Source organism: Onychomys torridus, chromosome 16 (genome assembly GCF_903995425.1).
Source record: "Onychomys torridus chromosome 16, mOncTor1.1, whole genome shotgun sequence".
Taxonomy (NCBI): domain Eukaryota; kingdom Metazoa; phylum Chordata; class Mammalia; order Rodentia; family Cricetidae; genus Onychomys; species Onychomys torridus.
The window spans coordinates 50,353,080-50,380,985 of record NC_050458.1 but is presented as its reverse complement, the minus strand read 5'-3'; the positions used below and the strand labels follow the sequence as shown (position 1 = coordinate 50,380,985).

Sequence of the window (27,906 nt, the reverse complement as noted above, 5' to 3'; positions counted from 1 at the left end):
TGGAGACTTCTGACACCACCCTTCTTCCCAGTATTCTCCTTGTCTGCTTGCCCCGCCTATACTTCCTGCCTGGCTACTGGCAGCATTTTATTAAACCAGTGTACAAGAGCATTATCCCACAGAATTTCCCCTTTTCTGTCTAGTCAAAAAGGAAGGTTTTAACTTTAACATAGTAAAATTACATGTAATAGAACAGTTATCAAGTAAGAATTACAGTTATAATATCTATTCTATTTGTATTTGGCAAAATTAAAGAAAATATTCTATCATCTACCCTACATTTGTGACTCTAAAATTTCATATCTAATTTATCTTTTATCATAACCAAGGAAAATTACAACTATAACTATAGTTATAGTCTTCAACTACATCAGAGACCCCAGAAGGATATAATAATACCTAAGTAAACAGGAAGTACACTGTAAGTAACCTCCAAAATTGTAGAATGACAGAGACAGCTGGCTGTCTGGACAATCACCCAAAAATTCTTCTGCAATGTTGGGGCATCCATATTCAGCCTACAGGCATAGAGTTTTTTTAGTTGCTTCTCTGTGTGTCCTATAGAGTATCTGGCAGTCTCCTCTGCAAAGCAGGAACCTGAAGGACCATCTTGTCTTGCAAAGTTCAGTGGTCACCTTCCTATGGGTCCTGCATGTCCAGTAGATACAACATTTTGTCAATCAGTCCATGTAAGAACAGTTTCTTCCCAAATGGCTATTTTTGTCAAGAAAGAGATAAACTCCATATGGAGTGTTTTGATGCCCATCATCTTCCTTGAAGGAATTGGTGCTGCCAGGAGCAGATATGTCTCATTGTCCAGAAAAGTCTAAGTTTTTAAAATATTTTAAATGCTATGTTCTGTAAGTCTTTGAAGTGTTTGAAGATTACAAACCTAATTGAACTATATCTATGTATACCTAAAAAACTTAACTAACATGACTAAGTTTGTTTATCATAGATGACTAATAATCTGTTTCTTAATTATACATTATAATTTCAAATGAGCTGCACAAACATAATACCTTAAACAAGAGTAGAAATATACATACAGTAAAACAATTAACTTTACATTTGTAATAAACTAAAATCTATAGTAATTTTAAACAAGTTATTGCTCTTTAAAAGTAGATTCAAGGGGCTGGAGGGATGGCTCAGAGGTTAAGAGCACTGGCTGCTCTTCCAGAGGTCCTGAGTTCTATTCCCAGCACCCACATGGTGACTCACAACCATCTGTAATGAGATCTGGCACCCTCTTCTTTGTACATAATAAATAAATAAAATCTTTTTTAAAAAAAGTAGATTCAATAATCTACCCTTTCACCTTATCATATCTATATCATATCCCTTTTTTTTTCTTTTAGAAAGATATTGACTATGACCAATAACAATTTGTAACCAATCTCTAACAAAGGCAAATATCCATAATTCAGTTTTTGGGAATGTGGGCGTAGTTTTCTAGGCTACTTCCTGCTGATTGTGGGCACTAGTAGTCTTATGAGGACACAAAGAAAATTTTAGGATTATGATCAAGTCCTAACTGGAGTAGTTTGTGATGCTGTGTTCTCTGAGCCAGTTGCTTTGAAGTTGATTTTGGATGTTGGATCATCTAGGCCATGATGTCATCAGAGACCTTTCAGAGGGTCTTGGCTGGAAGCAATCCATAGGTTCTCATCTTCTGTGGAAACAAAAGCAGAACACTGTAAACAGTTTAGAGTTTTATTCCATCTGAATCTGTCTTGTTGTGAATCTATAATCCTTCTCTGACCAGGAGAGATTTTAAACTGTTAAACTGCATGGCTAGGACAAAAAGTGGCAGTCTTGGCTGCTCACTTGACTCACCCCAGCTTCCCAATATGGTGTTGGTATGTTTACTGCTAGCTCTGGGAGCCTTGCTCACTGCCAACTATGAGAAGCAGTGGGTCTATGCCTCCATTAAGGAGCTGTAGCCCAGAAACCTTTTTTTTTGGGGGGGGGGGGTCTGTACTAGCAAAAGCTAAATCCACCATGCAGTGCACTGCATGGCTTGGAGAAACCTCTGTGTCTCTGTACCTCGATGCCATGCTGTAGCTCAATCTCACACGCTACAAACCTGCCATAGTGTAGCTCATTCAGAGACACATTCAGGAAGCTGTTTTTAGCTCCGTTTTAGAATCTTTTATTAAGTTCCCTCAAGTTTTAGGTGGAAACTCGAGCCAATACGTTGGGTAGCCAAATGTAGTTGAAAGTTTTCTCTGGGCAGGATCAGAAAAACCTTCTGACTACAAGGTGTGGTCTTGTTTGAGGAAGTGTGCCATTGGCAGTGGGCTTTGAGGCTTCAAAAGCCCATACCAGGCTTACGCTTGCTCTCTCTCTCTCTCTCTCTCTCTCTCTCTCTCTCTCTCTGAGGATGTAGCTCTCAGCTACTGCTCTGGCATCTGCATCTATGCTGTCATGCTCCCCACCAATGGACTAAACCTCTGAAACTGTACGCAAGCTCCTAATTAAATGCTTTCTCTTCTAAGAGTTACTTTGGTCATGGCATCTCTGAACTGTAATATTAAGACAGAAGAGACCCTTCATGTTTACATCCTCTGCCACATGCTTCCATTGCCAAAACATTCTGCCTGAGTGTAAAGAGTCAAGCAAGGGCTAAAGCCTCTGAATGTGTGAGCAAAAATATTTCTTCCTCTTTTAAGTTGTTTATATCAGGTGTTTTATCACCTGACTAGTAAAACTATCATTACTATCTCCATAACACATCATCACCACCACCACCGTCATCATATATCATCAGATATCACTATCACACATCACCACATCGCACATCATCACCATCACAAATCATCACATCACACACATCATCACACATCACCACCACTGTCACCATCATTCATCATCTCTGTTACCATGACTACTACTGTCATCACCATCGCTGTGATTAGTCAAGCCTCTCTCAAAGAGCAGAACCAGTAGAGCATGTATTGGCTATCAAGGAGAGTTATTGGATTGACTTTCAAGAAAGAGCCTGGGTGATGGTTCATCAATGGCCATCCGCATTCAGGAGAACCAGAAAACCCAGCAGCTGCTCAGCCGGAAAAGCTGGGAGCTTCAGAACAAGGTAGGTCAAGGATACAGTCCCAGACTGAGACTGAAGACCTGGAAGTTCCCTGGAGTCAATGGTATGAGTCTGTATTGAAAGACTGAAGAAGCTGGAGTCTGCTATCATGGGCAATGGCAGCCACAAGAAACATACTCACCCAAGAAGGATGCACTGATTGGCTTCCTCATTGCCACTTTTATTCCATTTAGGCCCCTAGCCTATAGGATAGTGCTGCCCACATTCAGGGTAGGTATTTCCCCCTCAATCACTACTCCACATATTAATCATCTCTGGAAACACCCAGAAATGTGCTTTGCTCACTCCTTACCATTTCAGTTTCATCTCTGCTGCTGTGATAAATTATCCTGACAAAAACCAACTTATAGGAGAAATGCATTACAATTCCAGGTCACAGTCCATCATTACAGGGAAGTCAGGGAGAAGGAACTTGAAGCAGCTGGTCACATCGCACTCACAGATAAGAGCAGATAGAATGAACGTGTGCGTGATTCCTTATGCTCAGGTTCCTCTCTACACTTAACATGGGCCGGATTCCTTGCCTAAGGGATGGTGCTGCCCACAGTGGGCTGGATGTCCCACATCAATTAACAATCAGGGCAGTCTTCTGCAGACACATCTACCGGTTAATCTGATCTAAATGATCCCACATTGAGACTCTCTTCCAAGTGATTCTAGGTTGAGTCAAATCGACATCATCACACCTAGTCATTTCTCAGTCAAGTTGCTTATCAGTATTAACCATTACAACCGCCTTCACCTTCACAATCCCCCTCACCTCTACCATCTCCATCACCACCACCAATATCATCCTCACCACTACGATCACCACCACTAGAGGCCAGCAGTGGGAAGTACACAACTCCCTTGCCATGCTGTGTCTCTCTCTCACATACACAGGAGGCAGGTATCTCTCTGACTCAACGTGAGAGTCCAACAAGGTATTGTATAGATGGTCACCATCCCCAAGGCTTCCTGGTGTAGATGTAACTAATCGTCTTGTTAAATAAGAAACACAGAGCCAATTGCAGAGTTAAAACCAAGAGGTCAGAGCAATAGCTGAGAGCTGAAAACCTTGCCCTTCACTGCTTCTTGTCTTTCCTCTCTGCAAGAGAGCTACTTCCTATGTCCTGTCTCTTATATAGACTTTCTGTTCTGCCTTCTCATTGGTTGTAAACCCAGCCACATGACCTCCTTGTCACTGCCTGTCTGTACAGACCTCCAGGTCTTCTATGGTTGGTATTGAGATTAAAGGCGTGTGTCGCCATGCTGGCTGTATCCTTGAACACACAGAGATCCTGCCTGGCTCTGCCTCCCAAGTGCCGGGATTAAAGGCTTGCACCACCACCGCCCAGCTTCTGCTATGGCTTGCTCTGACCCCAAGGCAACTTTATTAATATACAAATAAAGTATCACCACATCCTGGGGCTTCAGAAGGGCTGAGACAGGAGGAGGGCAGTGGGGTGTGGAGATAAGGGCAGACCATGGAAGGCTGCTTTGGTAGGGTTCTCGGGGAGATGGCGCCTCCAGCTCTGTGGAGGGTGCTCTGGACAATGTGCCAAGAAACAAAGAATAAAAGACCCTGGGGGATGTCTTCATGGTTTGAAGGGACAGGAATGGGTCCAAGTAAGAGGTTTTGGCTGCTGGGTGCCCTAGGGAAGTGTGCAGGGGCCCTGTGGGGCCTTTGCTACCCATTTGCAAGTCACAAGATCAAAGCTGCTCAGTGGACGTCATTCAACAACACTGGAGTGAAGCTGAGATCCATGTCCTCTGTACTGGCCAAGGTCACCTTTATCCCGTCCCTCCCAGGAAGACTTCTGTCCATCAACTTGCCTGACTCGCTCTCCAGGGCTCAGGTGAAGGAGAGACTACCCTGTCCCTACCCACATGCACCTCCTTGGGATGGACACTACCCTGGCTTTTGTCAGTTTCTATAGCATCTCCAAAGGGCAAAGGCTCTGGTTCTCTGTGGCCACAGCTAGCATGGCCTATAAGGAACTCAGGGCTCTTTTCCCTCCCTCCCTTCCTCCTCATGTGGTTCTTACAGGCTGGAGGCCCCTGGCCTACATGAGTAAGTACTCTCTCTTGAAAAGCTAGAAGCTTGTTCATACTCTCCACTGACGAGGAGGGTGGCCCTTCTGAGAGAGACTTCCCTAGCCTCCTCCAGTCAGGGACGTGGTGGACAGTGTGGGCTTCAAGGAGTCTGCATCCATTTGTTCTGATTAGAAAACATCCAACAGGAAAGGCCCTTAAGATAGCTGCTTGTGTCAGAGGGAGCTGGTCAACAAATGTATCACTCACTTTAATGGCTGGAGAGAGAGATTTGTGGTTAAGAACACTGGCTGCTCTTCCAGGGGACCTGCATTCAATTTCCAGCTCCCATATGGCTGCTCCCAAGTGTCTGTAACTCCAGTCTCTGGAGATCAATGCCCTCTTCTGGACTCCCTGGACACTGCATACACATTGTACACAGATATACATGCAGGCAACACACACACACACACACTACAGTCACACACATATATAAACATGCACACACACATACAAACACACATGCGCTTACACACATACAAACACACATGCACAATACACCACACAGTCACGCACACATATATACACACATGCACATACACACACAAACACACATGCTCACACACTCACACTTGACCAAAGAGGCATGAAACACACATGAGAGTCAACAGAGTCAAGGAGAAAGAAAAGTGTTAGCATTGGACCATGAGCTGCACCCACACCCCCAACAAGGTCCATGTTGACAGCACTGACCCCAGTAGTCAGAGATGACAGAGGAGGATGGTGTCACTCTACTCCCTCAGTGCTTCAGCAGGGGACTCAGAGGTCCCCAGCAGGGAAGTCTAAGAACAGCCATCCACAGGCTGCCTGAGACCCAGGACCTTGACTTCAAGGAGAGTTGTAGGGTACAAGAAGTGGACATGTCTGCCTCCCGTCCTTCTCTGTAACAGCTCCAGTTCCCACTGGGTTAATCATGCTCAGCTAGACGGGGGCATATTCCAAACAGGCTTATGGCTAGGTGTGGCCATTTGGCCAACTTCTAGTCACCGAGAAGTGGAAGTGTCAGGGACATTTAGGGGTGAAGAGAGGCTGTCCTCCTGCTTACTGGGGGCTCTCTAGGAGAACAGCATGGACAGAATGAATTCACCTCACTAAAGGGATTTATTAGGGGCTTACACAGCAGGGCCTGGGTAGGCCATCAGTGGCCATCTGCAACCTGAGAGGATGGGGAACCCACGAGGCTGGATGCCTCAGCCACAGCCTCGTGGCTGACAACCACAGGCTGGAGGACTTTCTGAGAGCTTCTGGTCTTCAGTTAACACTGGAAGGCCAAAGAAGCTGGGTTCTGATGGCAACAAAGGAAGGTGGCATCATCATCATCATCAGCAGCAGCAGCAGCAGCAGCAGCAGCAGCAGGGTGGATGCACTCATCAGTAGGAAGCAGAGGCAGGCAGGCAGCACTACATTTCCCTCAAACCTGTTCATAGTTGGGCTGCTTTCACAGGGGCTGCCCACTCTTGGGGGAGGGTATTCTACTTCAGTTAATGCTCCCTGGAAGTGCCCTCCCAGAGCTTCCTCAAGGCACGTCTCTCAGTTCATTCCATATCCAGTCCGGTTGACAACCAAGAGTAACTACACACCTTCTCTGGCCCTTACTTCATCCAACATCCTGGAAGGCAGGTGTGATGGAGGAACTCTCTTGAGGCCATTTTGAACTCTGAGGTGTTTATCATGGGAACATGATAAAGGGCAGGGAAGGGTGTCAGCAATGGAAGGACACAGGGCCATGGTGGGGACAGCATCTAAGAGAGAAGGCAGGCTGCCAGACTGTTGTGGAACAGTAGTTAAAGACGTGTTACATTCTTTTAGACCGTGGAATATCTGTTTCGTGATGCAAAGATGGGTTGCATTCTTTTGTGTTGCATTTGTGTAACTCTGTGAAGCTGTGTTACTTTGCCTGTCTAAAACATCTGATTGGTCTACTAAAGAGCTGAATAGCCAATAGCTAGGCAGGGGAGAGAAATAGGTGGGGCTGGCAGGCAGAGAGAAGAAATAGGAAGAAAGAAGAGGGAGGAGTGAGAAAGGAAGGAGAGGAGGACACCAGGGGCCAGCCAACCAGCCACACAACCAGCCATGGAGTAAGAAGAAAACAAAGGTATACAGAATAAGAAAGGTAAAAGCCCAGAAGCAAAACATCGAAGAAGAGAAACAAGATAATTAGGGAAAAGCTGGCTAGAAATAAGCCAAGGTAAGGCTGTCCATTCATAAGAAAGAATACGTCTCTGTGTATTTATTTGGGAGCTGGGAGCTGGGTGGCGGGTCCCAAAGAATATATATATATATATCCAACTATACCAGCTAACCTCCAGAATTTGTTGTTCCTTCCTGGATCACCTAGTGCAGCTGGTCCTAGCCAGCAGGTGAACCTAGGCTCTGGCTCCCAGCCTCCCTCGAAGGTAGGTGTGGCCAAACAGAGTTGGCATCAATGGGATGCCAGAGGTACAAGGGGGTGTCACTTGCTTTCTTGGATGTCTGTGCTGCATGCAACTGGAAAGTTGGCTATATCTAAGCCCTGGCACCAGCCTGGTCACCAGGGTATGTATTGGGCATACACAGTTGATCTGGGTCTCCCAGCCCCAAAAGCACTGTGCTTTATAGCTTAGACCGGTGACTTTCAACAGTCCAGTTCCATCTCCAAGGAAGATATTAGCAAGTACCCAGACACTTGGGTGTCATGCCTCCCAGACGGGCCTACAGGTGTGTGTGGTAAGAGGAGAACAGGACCCTGCTGAATGACACAGGACACAAAACAAAGAACAATCCAGCAAAAAATGTTCTGGGTGCTGTGAGCAATCCATCTTGAACAGGCAGCTGAGCGCCATGTGGGTGCCCAGGCACTTGGACACTCAGGTCTTGACCACACAACCAGTCATTGGATGATAGCATTTCTAGGTGGTGGATACCTGTTGGGGAGGGGTGTCTCCAGAATGCTCAGGTCTAGCCTTGTGTACTTATTCCTTCCTTCCTTCCTTCCTTCCTTCCTTCCTTCCTTCCTTCCTTCCTCCCTCCCTCCCTCCCTCCCTCCCTCTCTCTCTCTCTCTCTCTCTCTCTCTCTCTCTCTCTTCCTCTCGAGACAGGGTTTCCCTGTGTAGCTTTGGTTCCTGTCCTGGAACTCACAGAGATCCGCCTGGCTCTGCCTCCCGTGCAGGGATCAGAGGCGTGCGCCACCACTACCCGGCTGTGTACCCATTTCTTTCCTCTGAGGAGTCACTTAATCTGCTTTCTATTACTGTGATAAAGACCCATGACAAAAAGCAACCTGGACGGGGAAAGGGATTGTTTGGCTTCTGGGTCGCAGTCCATCTCTTGGGGGAAGTTGGATCTGGAGCTTAAGCAGGGCAGGAACTTGCAGGAAAATAACTGAAAACTTGGGCCATGAGGAGCAGGGCTTACTGGTTTGCTCAACTAGCTTTTATAAATACAACCCAGTACCACATGCCCCACTTCCAGGAGGCACAGCCCACAGAGGGCTGGGCCTTCCCATATCTATCGTTAATCAAGAAAATGCCCCACAGGCTTACCACAGTCCAGTGTGATGAAGGCATTTTCTCAACTGAGGTTCCCTCTTCCCACATGGCACTAGCTTGTGTCAAGTTGATAGACAAACAACACAGGAGCCCAGTAGGCGATTAAAAGCATGTTTTCCAGGGTTGAGCTGGGCTGGGAGGGGCTTTTGTTCCTTTGCAACCCACACACACAGTGTCTCCATGGCAGCCATCACCAGCAAGGGAAGGGAACGGAAGGGTGGGACCCAGTCACCTTTGCCAAGGAGGAGAAAATCAAGCATTGGGGGTCTGAGCTGAGCATCCCTGACTTTAGGAGCAAGGAGCCATGGTAGACAAACTCCTGTATCAAGATAGGCCATGCCTGGTGGGCCCTGTGTCCTCACACTTAGAACACCCCAGTGCCCTGGTCTGCATTACCCTAGAAGAGAGAGACCTCTCAGTTCATGCCAGATCAGGCTGGACCAGGGTTCAGGATCAGGATACAGTAGACAAGAGCCTGCCCTCTGCTCTCGGTTCTCTGGGCCTGAGAAGGGACTTCCATTAGAAACAGAGGGCATGTTTTTAAAGGGGCAGCAGATCTGTGTACAGGGCACCCCCTGGTGGCCATGTCCATACAGTGCAGGAGTGCCGGCTCCTGGAGATTACTATCCTAGCCAGGGGCTGGCTCCCTCTCCGGCTCTTGGTCAGTCAACTCCTGGGCTTGCTCCGTGGGAGGCTCATCATACCTCAAGAACCAGTACCTCTGCCTGTGTAGCCTAGGGAAGGCTCCCCAACTTTCACTCCCTATCTTTATACCCTAGAGGCTCTGTCCTTCGCCTTATAGGGGTTGGAGCAGGACACACACTCATGCAGGCAGGCACGTATACACACACACACACACACTCATTCACGCATAGGATAGGATAGGGCAGTCGTGCAAGCTGCCAGGAGCTAGAAGGTGACTCGGAACCACTAGTCATTGATGTCATGATCCAGGTTCCTTTCCTAATCAGGTTTTGTCTCCACCCCCCCCCCCCCCCCCCCCCCCCCGGCCCCTAGTATGAATATAGGACCTCCCCTCCCCCACTCCTGAGGCACAACCCCAGAACCTGGCTTGTCAGGTAAGCAGGGGGATCTTCATCCAGGACCCAACTCTGATGTCCTTCTCTCTCTCCAGAAATCTTCAGTAGCTCGCCTGTGTCAGAAAACAAAGTTCCTGCTCCTCAGCCTGGCATGCAGGCCATGTCTGGGAGCCGGCCTCTTTCCTAAGTCCTATCTCATGCCAGCGGCCATTGCTTACACCATCTTGGGGTTTGAGTTTCTGTTTCCTTTTCCAAGTGTCCAAACCCTGCCACATTGGTTTTCTACTCACCACAAAGTGTGTGGCTTCTAACCACTGCGCCATCAGGAGTCCAGCCTGGCATGCTGGGAGCTGGTATGGGGTGGGTGGGTGGGTGGGTGGGCTTCTAGGCTAGTCCTGGCTGCAGGCACAGAACTCTGTTCATTGCTGTGGGAGGTTGAGGTTCCCACTTTCCCTGATGGTTTCCAACAGTTTTCAATCTCTAGAGGCCCTGGGCCTTCTCTCCAGGAGGCCGCGCCTCCTCAAGGCTGCCCTCAGTCAATCTCTCCTGCCTCCTGGGTCTTTCCCACAGCCCCTCCAGCTACAGCTGCTGGAAACCTAACTTTTATGAACCCGGGAACTCAGACCCAGCCTGGGGAGGGTTTAAGCTCTGAGGGAGTCAAAAGACTGTGACTTTACGTGCGCCTGTCTCACAGGCTACCACAGTCTTGGGCACTCCTGGAACCAGGGCAGGGCATCTTGAAGAACCTACCACACGCCCTCCTTCTCTTCCTGCTCCCATCTGCCTCAGTCCCTCTGGGGATCACCTAGTCCTCCCCCCGCAATGCCTCACTACTGACCTCTGGCTGTCCTTGGTGTCCTTCCTCTCACTGGACCCGGGTTCCCAGCAGTGGCTACCGGGACTTCCCCTCTGCTTCTGCCCCATGAAGAGGTTGAGTGGCAATGGTGGCAAGAGTCTAGCTCTGCTTGACAGGCAGGGGTGACAGTCCGATTTCTACGGCTGTGATAACACACCATGGCCAAAAGCCACTTGGGGAGGAAAGGATTTATTTGGCTTACACATCCTGATCACACTCATGCAGGCAGGCACATGTACACACACACACACACACACTGAGGGAGGTCAGGGCAGGAACTCAAGGCAGGAACTGAAGCAGAAGCCATGGAGGAACTCTGTTTATTGGTTTGCTCCCCTATGATTTCCTCAGCCTGCTTCTTACACCACCTGAGACTGCCTGCTCAGGGGTGGCACTGCTCCCAGTGAACAGCCCGGGCTCTCTCACATCAATTGTGATTCAAGAAAATGCACCACAGGCATACCCACGGGTCAGTCTGATAGGGACATTTTCTCAGTGGAGGTTCCTTCTTCCAAAAGGACTCTGGCTTGTGTCAAGTTGGCATATACTACCCCAGCCACGTGAGCTGGGCCCCGCCCACCACTCTCTCCTGTCCTTTCATCTGCCTGAGCTTAGTGGTACCAGCTGCTCATCTAGGGCCAGTGCACACTCAGGGCACCTGGAGCTGGAGCTGCTGAATTTTTAGGAAATGTCAGTGACCACATCACTCAAATGTCCTTCACCGGATACCACACAGAAGCTGGGGCTGGGGTTGGGGGGAGGCAGCAACAAGCAGGTGTGACTGATGCTAGTGTTGGGGTGATTAACCTCAGGGTTCAGGGGAGTTGGGCCAGGTCCTTCTCTTTCCAACCGGGACCAGTGCAGGTCACATGGGCCTGCTGCTTCCTGCAAAATCATTCATTCACCCCTTTGTTCATTCAAATAATCACTTAATAGAACACTTACTCTATGCCTCCAGGCAGGACAGAGCAATAAACAAGACGTTGCAATGGTCCGTCCCTGTGAAGCTTATATGCCAAGGGAAGCCAGACAGATAACACAATGGCATCTTTCTTCAAAAGGAGTATCCAGAGTCATATTAAAGAATACCAATGGCTATATTTGAGGGGGAAGGATGTGGAGGGGGGGCTCTGATATGGACTGCTTAGCGGAGGACAGAACCAGATAGATCCAGAGGAAGAACACTGCTGGAAGGGACAGCATGTACAAAGGTCCTGGGGCAGAAACTAGTTTGGAGTGTCCAAGCACACAGAGGACAGAGATGTCAGGAGAGACGGAGGTGGGCTTTTATGCAGTTACTTCATGCATCCATCTGCTCCTCCATATTCCAGGTCCCTGCCTGACCTAGACTGGACTCGAGGCACTCTGCTATGGATAAGGGAAACTTGTTTTGTGGTGTCTTGTGAGGACTCAGAGGAGCTGCACAGGCAAGAGTCCCAGCACACAGCTGTGGTGGTGTTGTGTTCCCCAAAATATCGTGCACTCTGATAAACTTATCTGGGGTCAGAGAACAGAACAGCCATAATATTAAACATAGAGGTTAGGCAGTGGTAGCACATGCCTTTAATCCTAGTATTCCAGAGGCAGAGATCCACCTAGATCTCTGTGAGTTCAAAGCCACACTGAAAACAGCCAGACATGGTGACTCACGCCTTTAATCCCAGGAAGTGATGGCTGAAAGCAGAAAGGTATATAAGGCGTGAGGATCAGGAACTAAGGCTGGTTAAGCTTTTAGGCTCTTGAGCAGCAGTTCAGCTGAGATCTATTTGGATGAGGACTCAGAAGCTTCCAGTCTGAGGAAACAGGATCAGCTGAGGAACTGGCAAGGTGAGGTGGCTGTGGCTTGTTCTGCTTCTCTGATCTTCTAGCACTGACCCCATACTTGACTCCGTGTTTGTTTTATTAATAAGACTCTTTAAGATTCATGCTACACACCACGCCTGCCAACTAAATGTGAGCTACATTACCTTTCATATGCCCTCATCTCCTGTGAGATCATTTCCAGGCACTTCTTGCGAGGGTCCCAGAGAAATCAGTTACTTGAGAATTCTGGTTTCTTCACTTTTATTTGAGGTCTGGGGTGGTTATCCAGAACTGACGAGTTCCTGAGATGGGGAACTTTCGGTGCTTAAATCTGCCAGTCCTGGTGGCATACACCTTTAATCCCAGTACTCAAGAGGCAGAGGCTGGCAGGTTTCTGTGAATTCAAGGCCATTCTGCTATACATAGCAAGTTCTAGGACAGCCCACACTATGGAGAGAGACTCTATCTCAAAAACAAAAGAAAAACAAAACAAAACAAAAAACCAACCAGACAAAAACAAACAAGAAACCTGGGAATGTCCCAGGCAAAGTACCTAGACTTAATTTATCTTCATAGCTCACAGTGGTCCACATGGGGATGACTTCCTGCATGCTCCCACAACAAATCCATCCACCCACTCATTCATCCATCCATTTAACTACCTACTCATCCATCCATCCATCCACCCACCCACCCATGTGTCTATTCATCCACATACCCATTCATACATTAACCATCCATCCAATCACCCACCTGCCCATAATTTCTCAATCACCACATTAATGTACCCATCCACCCACCTATCTACCCATTCATTCATCCTTGCACGCACACATCCATCTATGTCTCACTTACCTATCCAACCATGTATTATTTCATCCATCTATGCATCTACCCTTACATGCATCCATCTACCCACTTATCCATCCATCCATCCATCCATCCATCCATCCATCCATCCATCCATCCAACCATCCACCCATCCATCCATTTGCTAGCTAATTTTGTCAGCTTGACACAAGCTAGAGACATTTGAGAAAAGGGAAATTCAATTGAGAAAACACCCCCACCAGATTGGTCTATGGGGTGTTTTCTTGGCTGATGACTAATGTTAACCTAGATCACTGTGAGCTGTGCCATCCCTGGGCTGGTGATCCTGGCTATTATAAGAAGTCAGGATGAGCAAGCCTTGGGAAGCGAACCAGTAAGAATCCTTCTTCCATGGCTTCTGCTTCTGCTTCAGTTCCTGAATCCAGGTTCCTGCCCCAACTTCCTTCGATGATGACCTATGATGCAGAACTCTAAGCTGAAATAAATCCTTTGCTCCTCAAGCTGCTTTTGGTTATGTTTTATCACAATCATAGAAACTGTAAGGAAGACAGAAATTGGTATCAGGAGTCAGGTATTGCTCTGACAGACCTGACCATATTGTTTTGGGAAGGATTGTGGAGGTGTTTGGAACTTTGGGCTGCGAAAGTCATTGAGTGCTCAGAGCTCAGTTGCAGGAACTTGGAACGCAATGCACACTGAGAGCAATACAGGCAAGGGAAGCCTGGCTTGTGATGTTTCAGAGGGAGACAAAGGCTGTATCAAGCCATTTATGTGATATTTTGGATTAAGAACCACTAAAGTAAAACATTTTCTTTGCTAGGACAATTGGTACTGGTCAGTTGGAGCTGAAGAATCAGTTGTGATTAAGAGACCAGCATCACTGAAGATGAATTTTCTGGGAAATGTTTCCTCAAGGTCAATCCACAGAAGTTGTGGTTCAGAGGGAGCCAAAGCTGTACTTTGTGCTGGTAGCTGAACTTGATAATGTGTAAGAGTCTCCCAAGAGGTACTAGCTTTGAAGGCATGAAGGGGCTTGGCACCATGAGAGACCAGGAGAGGCCATAAATACCTGCATCCATCTACCCACCCATCCACACATCAGCACTTGCCTCAGTTGAAGTAAAGCCCCAGGATCGAAGGGGTCATGGAGAATTGAGGTTTGGCATCGTGTGGTAGGGTCACAGTCCCTGATGAGAATCCAGGAAAGCCCATTAGAAAAAGTGCAGCCCAGTTGCCAGGGAGACTCCAGCATTTGGAGATGCCAGTATCACAGGATGACCGCCAAGGACAGCAAAGGACAGTGGAGTGGAGCTGGTCAGAGTTTAAGAGACAAGCGGTGTATGCTGTGGACGGCAGAGCCAGAGAAGTGTCACAGGTCAGCTGGCCTTTGGAGGCCAGAGGATCGTGAGTGGGTCCCAGATGTCAATCACTTTACACTGTTGGACTTCGGTTTTCTTTTATTTGAATGTGACTGTGCCCTGCTTCTCCCCTCTTAGAGTAAGTATTTAGCTTGGTTTTTGGTTTTACAGGAGCCTGAAGTTATTGGATATTTTAGAGAAACTTTGGAATTTTAGAGATACTTTGCATATTTCAGACAGACTTTGAACTTTTAAAGAAATTTTGGATAATCATCTAAAGAGACTGAACTTGTAACGCGTTTGAATTTTTAAGGACTGTGGAACTTTTCAGAATTAGAATGTTTACCAGGCATGGTGGTGCACACCTTTAATCCCAACACTCAGAATGCAGAGGTAGGTAGATGTCTGTGAGTTCAAGGCCAACCAGGGCTACATAAAGAGACTCTGACTCAAACAGAAACAAAAACAAAGTTGGAGTGTTTTATATTGTGGAATTAATATTATGCCACCTTAGGGACATGAGAAAGGGAAAAATCTAGTCAAACAGTGATGCTGAGAAGGGACCAACTGTGCCGGCTTATTTTATGTCATCTTGACACAAGTTAGTCATTGTGGAAGAGGGAGCTTCAATGGAGAAAATGTTCCCCACCACACTGGCCTGTGGGCAGGCTGATGGAGCCTTTTTTGGTGGGTGATTGCTGTTGGAGGACCCAGCTCACTGAGGGCAGTGCCTGTATACACTCCTGGGCTAGTGGTCCTGGGTGCTACAAGAAAGCAGGCTGAGCAAATACCCTTCTGCTTCAGTTCCTACCTCTTTCTTGCCTTGAATTCCTGCCCTGATTTCCTTACATGATTGACTGTGATGTGCTACTGTAAGCTGAAATAAACTTCGCCAAGATGATTTCTGGTTATGGTGTTTTATCACAATAGAAATCCCACCTAAGACACCATCCATCTAGGAATGAAAGCATCGATCATCAATCACTCCTATCCACCTACCCATGCATCCATGTAACCCATCCATGCACCTACCTCTCAGTCCATTCATCCCTGCATTCATGTATGCATACATCTACTCATGCATCATCTACCCGCATACCCATTCATCCAGACATGCATCCACCCATCACTGTTTACTCATTTGGAGGTGGACACATCAGAACAACACCATGGAGCATAGGAATAAAGAGGAGGAGGAGGAGGAGGAGGAGGAGGAGGAGGAGGAGGAGGAGGAGGAGGAGGAGTATTTCCAGGCTGAAGATGTTGAAAATTTTGCAGTCATACAGGTAAGGATGCTCAGCCTGGCCGAACCCACGGAAAACCAGGCCCTGAAGCTGTCCTGACTCTGGAGACTTATGTCTTCTTCACACCAATCCCAAACTAGCCCTGTGGAGAGAAGCTCCCCACCACCAGCAAAAGTTAGTCTCCACCTTGTCCCACAAGTAGTTGTGGCGGGATCTTGGAGCCAAACCTTAACCATCTTCTTAAAACAGCAAGGTCAAATGGTAGGTAGGTGGTAACTGGCCCCCTAGAAAGCCTAGGCGATGTCGCTTCCCACCTGATGCCGGCAGGGGGCAGCATAACGCTGTGCCGCAGACTCTCCGCGCTATGTTTAGCAACTCGGCATTATGTTTTTGGGAAACTAAGGCATAAAAGCAGGTCGGATCCCCATCAACCAACAGAAGCACCCACTTTTCTCGGCCACATCCTTCTTGGAGAATCGCAGACCAACCCTTAGGCCTCCGGATCTGACTCAGCTGGAGGTGGGGTGGGAATCCCAAAACCCCAAATGGAGCACCCGTGGGGATGATCTCGCTATTTCAGCTCCCCCTCCACCCCCGCCGCTGCAGCCACACAAATCTTTTTTGTCTCGCTAACCGACTCCAAGACTGAGGCTGTTGGCGGCGACGGGTGGAGTGGCCCCCAGATTCCCAGGCATGGTGGGGAACCCCTAAGCACATCAAGTCCAGCTCCAGCTGCAAGCGTCACTCCCTGTCGCCACGGGGTGGCAGCATCCGCCTGCTAAGCTCCGGGGTAGTTCTGCTCGCTCCCGCCATCCGGCCCAGCTCAGCTCCCTACCCACGAAGTTGTGCGACGTCCAGAGTTCTTGGTTTCAGGAGACTGCGGTGTGGGATTGATACTGCTGTTTTATGTCTGTGCCTCAGTTTCCCTGCTCGTGATGTCCAAAATCTCCTTTCTACAGGGTCTTCCAATCCAAAACGTTCTGCATAGCTGCACCTGCTGGCCTCTGAACCTGGGGGCCAGGAGTGGCTCTTCCCAGGTCATGGCAACAGTTCAGAGGATTTGGAGAGATTAAAAGGGGATTAGGGGCAGGGAAGATAGCTTCTGAGATCGAGGTTCCTGGCCGAGCTGGGCGATGCAGGCCTGAGGACAGAACCACCTCATACTCTCCTTATTTCCACACCAGGCAACTGGGTACTGGCTAGTCCTTAAAGACTGAGCACTTCTGTCATAATGGCTCCATTTGATGCTGTTCCGGGTTGAAGACACTTGGAAACCCGGCTTGGGCCCCCCCCCCCCCCAGCGGGTATCTGGTTACTAGCTGGTCCACTGAGATAGGACAGACCTGGCTTTGGCAGGCAGGGTCCCTGGCACCCACCTGTCCAGAATAGAATCAAGCCAGACCCACATAGGATGTGCCAGGCACCGAGGCTAGTCTAACTTCCCACTCTGGCCTATCAACATGAATCAGATCTGAGACCCGCATCAGACAACCCTGAAGAGTGAGAGAGACAGAGAGTCCCCAGACTGGGACTCTCCAGGGACGCCTTCTGATACCCTTCTCTGAGTCTCTGTCAGGGTGCCACTCTTAATGGTGGGCAGGCTCGTGTGCCTACCAGCCTTTAAGTCCCAAGCTCTGCAGTGCTGGGCGTTGATTTTTCAGCGGAGTTTGCTGGGCAGGCAGCGATGCCTGATCCGGGGTGTGTGTGGCCCTGGAAGCCCCCATGTGAGTAATGTCTAGGGGAGGGGGTGTCTGCCCTTAGAAAGGAGATGGTGGTGGGTGGTCTCTCCCTCTTCGACTAGAAACTGGAAACCAAGTGACCACCAGGCCCCGCGCGAGTTTCTTAGCCCCCGCCCCTACCCCCACCCTCCCTAGTTCAGAGGAGCGCAGGTGTCTCTACAGAGCCGCACTCTCCCCCTCCCTCCCCCCTTCCCACGCAGTCCTGGGAGGGCGATCGGAAGGGAGCTGGCCTGGGGCGGGGGGGGGGGGGGGCGCGGGGTTAGATGCGTTCGTGTGTCACGGGGGAGGGAGGAGAAAAGGGAGGGGAGAGCCCGGGAGCGCGCGCGCGAGAGCGCGCTGTGAGCGAGGAGGGCGGGCGGGAGGCGGATCCTCCTACCTGGGGCGCGCTCGCCTGCTCGCAGCTCGCTTGCCGGGGCCGCGAGTCACCTGGGGAGGCGGACAAGTGCGGACACATTGGCCGCCGCGGCGCACCGCGAGGCGCGCACGGCCCCAGGCGGCTGAGCCCAGTGGAGGCAGCGCCCGCCCACCCACCCGCTCGCTGCGCTCGGCCCCGGCCTGCGCTCGCAGAGCCCCACGGTCACTCCGCTGGGCTCCGAGGTCGCGGTTCCCGGCCGGGGTCACTCCCCCCCGGGCGCACGGGGCGGCTGCGGCGCCCTGGGCTCACCATGGTGGCAACGCGTGCCGGGTGCCCGCGCGTCGCCCGCCGTCCGAGCCGAAGCGCCGGCTGAGTGTGCTTCTCCCACAGCCCCCTGGCCCCTGCCCGGCCCCTGCCCGCCCGCGCGTCCCCTCCGGCCGCAGCTGTCTATGGCGCAGCCCCCCTCCCTGGATCATGCACAGAAACTTTCGAAAGTGGATCTTTTACGTGTTTCTCTGCTTTGGCGTCCTCTACGTGAAGCTCGGGTGAGTATTCCTGTGGGCGGGGGCGGCAGAAGGGGAGCCGGCAGCCTCGGGAGCCTCCTCCAGCAGACCTAGGGACCCGAGTTGGGGGGAAGGGCGTTTCTGAGTGGCCCGTGTGGCCGGCCCTCGCCTCAGCCTCGCAGACTCATCCGACCCCCCCCCCCCCCACCCCGAGCCAGGAGTGTTCCCGAGGGGCGCGGAGCCCAGGACGCAGCAGGCACAGCGCGGCCCGCGGACGGCCGCAGCGGGGCTCGCGGGTAGCGGCGAGCGTGCCGGGCGCGTACTTTCACCTGTTTGGGCTCCAGGCCCCGGGGGTGGGACGCGCCTTCCCTCCCCCGGGCTGCGCTGGGCGTCGAGCCCGGGCCGAGCGCTCGCCGCCCAGAGGGCGCGCCGAGCCGGGGGGCGGGGGGCATCCCGGGCGGGGGAGATCGGAGCGTGCACCCGCCGCGAGCGCGCGGGCCCCCGCACCCGCTGCGGCCCTGCGTCTCTATCCATCACCCGGACATGTTGAAATTACCTTGACAACTCGTCCGGCTGGCTCAGGATGGGCCGCGGGGCTGGCGCAGCAGCCTCGGGGCTCCGTCCGGGGCCCGCGCCCCCGCCCGCCCGGGGCCCTGCGCCCGGCCCCTTCTCGCCGCGCTCCCCCTGGCGCGGCCGGGCGGGCTCCGGGCGGGCAGCACTCGCTGCTCGCCGCCGTAGCTGCTCCGAGTCGTATTTCCACATTCCTGAACCTAGCCGAGTCCTTACCTGTTGAGCCGCGATCTCCTTTAGACGGAATCTGTCTCGGCCTCCCCGGATTGGGGGTGGAGGGGCAGTGTGACCGAACGGAGCGCAGTGCACCTCGCGGGCCTTAGTCACTCTCGGTGGCCCGGACCAGACTCCCACCCCCACTCCGAGCACCTGCGGGCATCTGCGCCCCGCCGCGCGCCCGCGCTCCTACTACGCGCCGCCCGGCCTGGGAGGCCAGCCTCATCTTGGCCCTGGGAAGGCCAGTGACCAGACCTGTAGGAGGGGCAGGTTCCGGTACCTGGGAGACTGGCTTTCCAAGCGAGAGGTAGAAACAGTAGCTGAAGATCAGCACCCCTCCCAGCCCTTTGCACCTCCGCCATCTTACAGGTGAAGAAATTGAGGCCCGGAGAGGGGCAGGGACCAAGCCTGGTGGCCTCAGAGGCAAGGTTGGAAGTCCCCGGTCCTAGCTTTATTCCTGCAGTCCTGGGCGGGAGTGTCTGCGGCTGCTGGTGGTTGTGTTTATTGTAGGTTTGTGTAGGTAGGCTGTGTCCCTGGGTGTTTGTTTATGAAGGTGAGGGGTGCCGGCTTTGAGCCTGCTGGAGGTGGGGGCGGGTTGAGCAGGCCACGGCTTCCTGGACTCTCAATAGTCTGTAATGATCCTCCTGGGCCTGCAAAGGATCGGATCCCCGGCCCTTTGGGGAGAGAGGCTTCAGTCTGGTCCCAGCTACCTGGCTCTGGCACGGAGGCCTCTGAGTTGGGTGTCCGACTCTACCGGCTCGGGGTTCCCTTGCTGGCCAGTCTTCCTTAACACCAGTCCTTCAACAAGAGGCTTCTGAAAGAGCCCCCTATCCAGCAAATGGGAAAAGGTGTCAGATAGAAGGACCTGGGTTCCCGAGTTTGGGGGTCCCCCTGGATTTCTGGGTTTCATCTGTGTACATCTTCCTTCAGCTGCTGGAAGCCTGACTTTGGCTCCGGCTGTTATGCACAGCATGGTGGTCAGTGTTGAGCAGAGAATGGATGAGAGAGACCCAAGGTCTCTCTCTTCTAGCCTATTCTGGGGGGCAGGGGGGGAGGGCTCCTAATGCCCACGACCACTACCTTCTGGGACTGAACAAGCTTTCCTTTTCATGGTCCCAGCCCTGCACATGAGCCCAGGAGGGGAACTTTTTGCCCTCCAGAAAATCCCCCCTCCTCCCCGAGTTTTTAAAAAAACTCCAAAGACCAAAAGGAATGACGGATAGGCAGAGACTCACCCTGGGACCTGCAAAGGAGAGGCTTGGACCTTTTTGTAATCTCAATCTCTCTCTCTCTCTCTCTCTCTCTCTCTCTCTCCTCCTTGTGTGTGTGTGTGTGTGTGTGTGTGTGTGTGTGTGTGTGTGTGTGTGTATCTTCCATTAGGTAGGCAGGAGAGGTTGCTGGGCCACCATGTGACCTAAAGGGATAGATGGTGTGGAAGCCTAGGGCATTGAGATCTCTCTGGAGGGGGCATCTCATCACTTCTGGAAGGTACCTCTGTGCACTCTTACCCCAGAGCAGTCTCTCACCATCATCTGAAAATGGTGGAGTGATGTTAACCTCCTTTGAGGCGGCTGAGGCATTAGTTCTGATGGCTTCTGCCCTGACCTTAAGTAACAGTGGTGGAATAGTGTGGCTCCCACCAATGACCAGGAGATCAAAGGTGTAGGAGCCACCCTGGGGCCTCCCCAGATAGTTTATTCTGAGGAGGGGGTCTTTTGTGATTTCAGCCCCCAAATCTGCCTCTGCTGCACGTCTGTACGTGCAGTGGGGCCTCCAGAAATCCCGCCCAGTACATTCATCCCACATGCCTACCTCCCATAACAGCAGGGACCAGAATTCAGCCCTCAAAACCCCAGAAGCACCTTGGATTCTCAGTAAGTTTCAAGCATAATGGCATCAGGGAGTCACAATGCCTGACCTAAAGTCCCCACAGATGGAGCTGCTGTCCTGAAGGAGGCCAAGGTGGGATAGGGAGCAGCTAAGGTCACTGAGATGTCAGGACCAGCCCTGCCCTAGGCTTGTTCATGCTGTTGTGGTCAGGAGAACCAGAGGGGCAAAGAAAGGACAGGGAGGTCTGCAGGTAAGGGAGGTAGGTTCCTGCTTCCTGGATGCCCAGGAATAGCCTTGCCAAGCCCAGGAGCCAAGGATCCACTCTTCAGGACCACAATTGTACCACACACCCTTTCCTGCAGCCCACCCCCAACCCCTTGCTCTGAGACTTCTCACAGCTGACATTTGCCTCTATATAAGTGCATTCTAATACAGCCAGGCTCAGCAGAAGCAGGAGATGAGACTCAAAATCTGTTTGTGGGCTCGGAAAAGTATTTACTAGAAGAGGGAGAGTTCTTTAGAAGACTCTCTCCGCACCCATTCCAACCAACTCCTCAAAAAAGAGCAAAAGATGAAGAAGCTAGAGGTGAGTGCCCTCTCTGGGGGCCTTCTCTTGCCTTCTCCAAAGAGGTACATGAAGGGGGTGGTTTAGGCACCAGACTGTAGCTCCAGAGCAGGGCTGGCCCAGGTGCAATGAGAGGGACCCACACCCAGCCATCCCTAACCAAGCTGCATGCAGGCAGAGGGGCAACACACACAGGGCATCTGTGCACACACACCTGCGGGCTCCTAAACCGCCCATGCTCCTGTAGGAACATGCAAGCACATGCATGCACACATGAGCACATGTTGCTGAGCACAGCCCCTAAGAGGCGCACACGCCTCCGCGCAGTGCCTCCCGGAGATGCGCTCTCCGTAGCGGTGTTTCTAGCCAAAGGTTGTGGCGAGGGTATCCCGGCCAAGGCAACTTGGGCAAACCCTGGGGGCGGCACCCGCTGCACACTCTGGTCAACCTCCCCTTGAAAAAAAAAAAAAAAAAAAGGAAAAAAAAAAAACCCGCCCGCTGAGGAGGCGGATGTAGGGGCGGCCTGTCCAATGGCAGCTGCGCGCTTTGGGAGACTTGGAGACTTGAGCCAGAGTGAGCGACAGAGCCCGTTCGTACCGACAGACGGACAGAGGGCCAGAGAGCCGCTAAGGCGTGCCCACTGTCCCCCGCCGGGCCCCCGCCCCGAACTCCAGCCCCAGCGCCTGCTGCTGCCCCAGATACAGCACGATGTGCGGGCCTGGCGTCGAGACACGGGCGACCACTGTCCCCCGGCCCCCGAGCCCTGGCCCCTAGCGCCCAACGCTGCTGCCCTGCATCAGGGAGGGCCGCGGAGACCCCAGCCTCGGTTGGCTCAGGAGCCCTGCGGGTGGGGCCTGTCCAGCCCAGCCAGGCGCGCCGGCCCATCATGCTCCTCTTGTCGCCGCGCAGCGCGCTGGTCTCCGTCTATTGCCCGCAGATCTTTCTCCTTCTGTCCAGCGGCAGCTACCTGTGAGTGCCGCGGATGGCGGGTGGGGTGGGCGAGAGGGTAGCCCCTAGCCACTACTGCTGTAAGGAGGGGGGCGGGGGAGGTGGCAAGAGGGTCCCGGGGTGCGGCGATGGGTGCCCTGCGTACACAGAAGCTGGGGACTTTTGGGTCACTTTGCTGGCCTCAGCCGCCGATGTAGAACACCTGGGGGGTGGGGGCAGCTGTGGCAATGAGAGATTTTAGCTTTGGGGTCAGAGAAAAGGTGGCTCTAGAGCGGTCCGACTGCTCTTGCAGATTAGGCTGTATGCACCGAGCGCAAGAGTCAGTCGGCGTGAAGATTTCCTTCGCGTCCGAGCAGGATCCTGGATCAGCGGAAGACCTTCTCCCTAGGCCATATTAACCCATGCGGCGTGCCATACTAAGGAGAGCTACATGCACACATCTACTTCCCAGCACTGGCAGACACGTGCATGCTGCGCCCCACCAGATAGCGCGCCAAGGTTGTTCCCCGAAGTCTCTGGTCACTCGTGCCATCCTGCTGCGCCTGGAGGCCTTGACCCCTGTTCTACTAGATGCTTTCCCTGGAGGCGAGGAGGGCGCGCGCTGTGCGCACTCAGGCTGCAGAGCGCCCAGGTATCAAGGCCTAGAGAGTGCGCAAAGCAGGGGTTGGGCAGCGCCCACCAGGTTATGGGAAGCTTGGGGCAGGGCCCAAGGCGGTCCTGCGAGCCGAGGGGGCGCGTCCTCACAGCGGTAGCTTCGCCCGATTCCTAATAGGACGCATATGCTCTGGCCTCCGATTTAAAAAGAAGTTTGATTTATGGAACCGCCGTTTGGGGGAATTGAAGCTGGATGCTACTGATTAAACCTCAGAGCCAGCGCTCCCTCTCCCTCTCCTCCCCTCCCCCCCCCCCTCCTTAACACGCGGGCCACGTCCGGGGTCGCCTAACGCGGCCAGAGGCAGCAGCCGCCTTCCCGCTCCCTGCACCACCCCCTCCCCGCCCCGCGGCCACAGTCCTGATAAATTGCCCCGCCCCCACCCCTTTTAATAAAGACGCGGCCAATTTCTCCTCCAGCTCCTAGGAAATTACTATCCTACCAGTTTTCCTTCTATAAATAGTCGCGCATCTTGAAACAAAAGTTCGCAACCGCAGCCAGATGCTGCGAGGCCCGCGGTTTCCCCGGCTGTGGAACATAATTACAAGGTCCGGGCAGAGGGAGCGCTCCAAGCCCGGCGGCAGCCCTGGCTGCGGAGGCATCGCCTGGGGTGGGGAGTAGCAGGCCTCCCGGGGCAGGGCGCAGGGCCCGTTTGCCCGGCCTGATCAGTGGGGACCTGGCCAAAAGAATCCTGTTTCTGATGTCCTTCCTTGAAATGGATCAGCCAAGGACCCCAAAGCTCCTGCTTCTGGGGCTCCTGAGGCCTCCCCTTCCCCAGATCCTGGCCATCTCAGTCTTAAGCCTTGCTGAAAAGCCTGCAGTTAACTCTGAGAAATCATTTGGGAAAGCTAGCAGCTGAGGTTTGGTGTTCCTGGGGAGGTGTCCAGGGGTGGAAGCCAGGAGCTGGGTCTGAGAGGAGAGGATGGTAAGATGATTTGCCACACAGCAATTGCAGGGTGCTCTGGCAGATGGTAGCCAGTGTACCTTTGAGGCCTCCAGTTTTCTCCTGGAGGACCCACTCCAGCTTTGTGGTGACCTCCACCATCTGAACCCACATAGGTTTGTCCCTGACTATGCTGCCAGCTCTGGGGGGCTGAAATTCTTTCAAGGGAGCAGCTTTTCAAGTGTGTCCAGGCCAGAGCTGGGGCCAACATGAGTGGGGGTTGGGGTGGGAGGTGGTAAGGCAGACGAGGTCCCTTCCTCATCACTCAACCCTGCCTGGGGTTCAGCTATGAAAGATGGGGAGAAAGCGCTGGTTCGGCCTTTCATAAACCTTGTTCCTGGGAAAGAGAAAGAGAGGGCCCATGATTGTGATGCTGGGCCTTCCTCACTTTGTTGGGTATCACAGGGTTGGCTGCCTAAGATGCCTAGGAAGGAGCATGCCTCTACAGTTAGAATGAAAGCATGGTGCCTTAGCCCACCACGGTTCAGGCTCCCCTGTGGCAGAACTTGGTTAGCTGGTCGGTGCAGAACTCTGCTAACGGGAAGGTGGTAGGGGTCAGCGTGAGACACCCCACTCCTAACACTACAGGAATGTCCCAGAGGATGCCACAGCGAGGAGGGGCCCTGAGTGGAGGCTGTGTTCTGTTCCAGAGAACTTTCCAGAAGGCATCCCATTGCTGGGATCACAGACACCGGCCAAGAGTTGATCCTGCCCCTTTCAACTGGGCTGTTCTCCCAGCTCCCCATGCTGGGCTATCATCCGAACACAGTGAATCCCAGACACATGCCTGGGCCCCTGCTGCTGATCATGTTGGACGGGTGTGCTGGCCTGGAAGGGCCCTGAGCTCCCATCAGACTCCAAGTATGACCCAGCTTGGAGAGTAGCTCTGACCACCTCTACCCATGTTGGAGGGTGGGGGCCAAGTGGGGAAACCACAAGGGACCAAGGGAAGGCAAATGGGAGGTGAGGCCACAAGCAGGGTTTGGAGTGCTGGGTCAGCTGGTGTCAGGGCCAGGCCCAAGCCTGGAGCCAGAACCAGCCTGGGCTACTGTAAGGGCAGGTCCCTTCCGTTCTTGGCCTCCCTGTCCTAGATGTGGTAGTTGTCTGTGATGACCCCCCCCCCATGTCTTCCGGTATAGCCTGTCATGGTAACCGCCTGCTCTGGGGAGCCGAGTGAGTCATGGGTGACAGGATGGTTACTCACCGACCACCTGGCTTGGGGGTGCAGAGGGTGCTCACCACTGTCCTCCCCAGGCCCTGTCAGGCCTCTTCCTGACTCCTGTTGTGGCTTCGCCGGTGGTGCTGACCACAGTCCTAAAAGCCCTGTGGGTATGACCCTTGGTGAGATGGGCGCTGAATCAGGCTGCTCCTGTGGCATCACAGTCCAGGGGGGCAGTGTGGGTCACAGGACTCCAACATGGACAGGTCACCTGGAGGGTGATGTCTGTCTGGGCCCAAGTCTCCTCACCAGGCACAGGGGAAAGGAGTCTCAGGTCAGACCCAGTTGTCTCTGGGTTTGAAAGCATGTGACACCCCATACTGGCACAACAGAGTTAGAACTGGAACACCCGAGGGCAAGCGTAACTCCCAGGAAACCTGCCAGCTGGAGCCCCCGGAACCACAGAAAACCACCCCCAAACCCACTGTGGTATGGTAAGACTCAGTAGCTGAGAGGGGAGTGAGGTACAGGCTGGGGTGGACTTTTCCCAGCCCCTGTGTGTGCAGAGGGCTTTGCCTCTTTGGGCTTTGGCTGTGGGGGAAGCTAGAGCGTGGGACCCTTTCTAACCTGGTTTCCTTGGAGTCCTGGAGACCATGAGGCATGCCAAATCTGGGTTTTCATACCAGCGCTACCTCTTCCTTCCTGGCTGTATCCTGACCCTAGCTAACGCCTCTGCTCAGGGAGACTCTGTGGAGGTCACGAAAACCTCAGGGCGGCCTGGAGCGCTCAGAGAAGATTCAGGGGCCCGTGTTCGGTGCAGATCCCGATGTAAGGGATAGTTAGGAGACAGGTGGCTGGATCTTGGGTAGCAGGAAGGGGGTGGGATTGGCCTCTAGTGACACGGAGGGAGTTGTAGAGGGAATAGTGTACTCAGGAGGAAATGGTGTGCTCTTTGGGTGTATTAGAGGGCATTCTGCAGGTGGATCTGAACAGGATTTCTAAAGACTGAAGAGTGTTGGCCAAACTAAGGAAGATCGCAGTAGAGACTCCTGAATGAGAGAACATGGCTGTCCAACACATCCACCCACCGGTCCCCATGGAGATGGAGAGGCAGACACAGTACCAGCGGCGTCCTGAGAGATGAGGTCCCCCAGACCCCGGGTCATCATCTTGCCCTCCTGGCTCTAGCCCCCTACATGGCTGGCTCTCCCTGCGGTGATCCATCCCAGAGCAGGGAGGTGGCACCGCCCGCAGTCACCGGTGCAATGAGGCAGGTGACTGCCAGGAAGGGAGATGTCTAGAAATGACGTTTTCTGCCTCTGCCACCTTTCTACCCTTGAGCTCTCCTGCAGAGCCTCCAAGCCTCAGGCTGGCCTGGAGGGGCACGTGGACCAGGGTTATGTTGCTGCAGGTATCCTGGTGGACATGGATGCCCTGCTGAGGTTTGAGCCAGTGTTTCTGAGCTTGGTAGTAGCAGAGGGGCTGGGATGGATACTGGTATTTCAAACCCAGGCTGTCTGTCAGCAGAGGGTCAGGGGGAAGTGCCCAGAGCAGGGCCCCTCTGTGCAGCCCATAGCCAGTCCACTAACCTCTCCATCTCCCAGGCAGGTGAAACAGTTTCAGCAGGGCTCCCCGGAGGCCTCCATTTTGCACAGTCCTGAGTCCGGCTGGGATAGGGCTCAGCTCCCCTCCCAAGGGGACAAGAGGCTGGCGCCCTCCCTTGTCAGATGAAACCCCGGCCCAGGGCTCCCTCAGCCTGATGAAAGGGTCATTGTGTAGTACAGGCCGCCCGCTGGCCAAGGACAAAACGGCCGTTTGTCCTCTCTCCTTGGTGTGGGGCTGGGGGCCTCCCCTCAGGCTGGCCGATGGGTGGGGGTGGGTACAGGTGCACTCCAGGCTCCCTCTCTTTCCTTGTCTTCTGGCTCAGTCTGCCCCTCCCCCCAGCCCCCTACCCACCTAGAGTCACCTTGCCCTTGAGTATGGATCCCCAGGCTTGGGCCAGACTTGCTGCTGTCTGGGAGAAGAGCTTCCTGGTCCTGGAGGCATCCAAGTAGCTGTAAGCATGATACCAGGGAATCCAGGGCTCTGGGCCCACAGTGTAAGCAGTTAGGTGTGTGGCTGAATGACTGCACCAGTGCAGATATGTTGCAACCATGCTTGAGCCTGGGAGTAGGAGATGCTGGCTTGCAGCGGCCCCGGCGTGGCCACGGTAGCTATCTTAAGTTAGGTTTGATGTTGCTGTGATAAACACCATCACCAAAAGCAACTTGGGGAGGAAAGGGTTTATTTGGCTTACAGATCCCAGACCCATCTATTGAGGAAAACCATTGAGGCAAGAAGAACCGTACTCAGGAACTGAAACAGAAACCATGGAAGAGTGTTGCTTACTGACTTGCTCCTTGTGGCTTGCTCATCCTGCTTTCTTGCAGTATCTGAGGCCACTCCCTGTGGGATAGGCCCTCCCTTATCAATCCTTAATCAAGGTACTACCTCACAGATTTGCCTACAGGTCAGTCTTATGGAGGCATTTCTCAATCAGGATTCCCTTTTCTGGGATGACCCTAGCCTGTATCAAGTTG

General features: G+C 52.8%; 2 protein-coding genes across 7 annotated transcripts in view; one reads left to right on the top strand and one right to left on the bottom strand.

The window, feature by feature from the left end:
• Positions 1-1,649: 1,649 nt before the first annotated feature.
• On the bottom strand, positions 1,650-27,009 carry LOC118597013 (translation initiation factor IF-2-like). Of its 4 annotated transcripts, XM_036208246.1 has the most exons (4): positions 19,001-20,512; positions 18,449-18,554; positions 17,963-18,012; positions 14,343-14,588 (listed from the first exon to the last, which is right to left on the bottom strand). In XM_036208246.1, the coding sequence occupies exons 1-4, from the start codon at positions 19,204-19,206 to the stop codon at positions 14,561-14,563; spliced, it is 390 nt and encodes a 129-aa protein (XP_036064139.1). In that variant the 5' UTR covers positions 19,207-20,512; the 3' UTR covers positions 14,343-14,560. The 4 variants fall into 4 exon arrangements, 3 of the variants coding, with proteins under 3 accessions (XP_036064138.1, XP_036064139.1, XP_036064137.1); XM_036208245.1 differs by lacking the exons at positions 14,343-14,588; positions 17,963-18,012 and adding an exon at positions 1,650-1,675 and having other exon boundaries at positions 18,449-20,512; XM_036208244.1 differs by lacking the exon at positions 14,343-14,588 and having other exon boundaries at positions 17,939-18,012; positions 18,449-20,512.
• Positions 17,944-27,906, top strand: part of Wnt7b (Wnt family member 7B) — a 46,868-nt gene continuing 36,905 nt past the window's right edge. Inside the window, exons 1-2 of one of the 3 annotated variants that reach the window (XM_036208241.1) lie at positions 22,530-22,594; positions 22,866-23,204. In XM_036208241.1, coding sequence (XP_036064134.1) covers positions 22,975-23,204 — 230 coding nt within the window. In that variant the 5' untranslated portion in view covers positions 22,530-22,594; positions 22,866-22,974. Of the gene's footprint in view, positions 18,487-22,189; positions 22,595-22,865; positions 23,205-27,906 lie in introns of those variants that run through there. The other 2 variants (XM_036208243.1, XM_036208242.1) reach the window with 2 other exon arrangements.

Bases quoted from the DNA above. Each gene is read 5' to 3' on its own strand.
- LOC118597013 (XM_036208245.1), bottom strand. From the start codon at position 18,978: ATGGATAGAGACGCAGGGCCGCAGCGGGTGCGGGGGCCCGCGCGCTCG.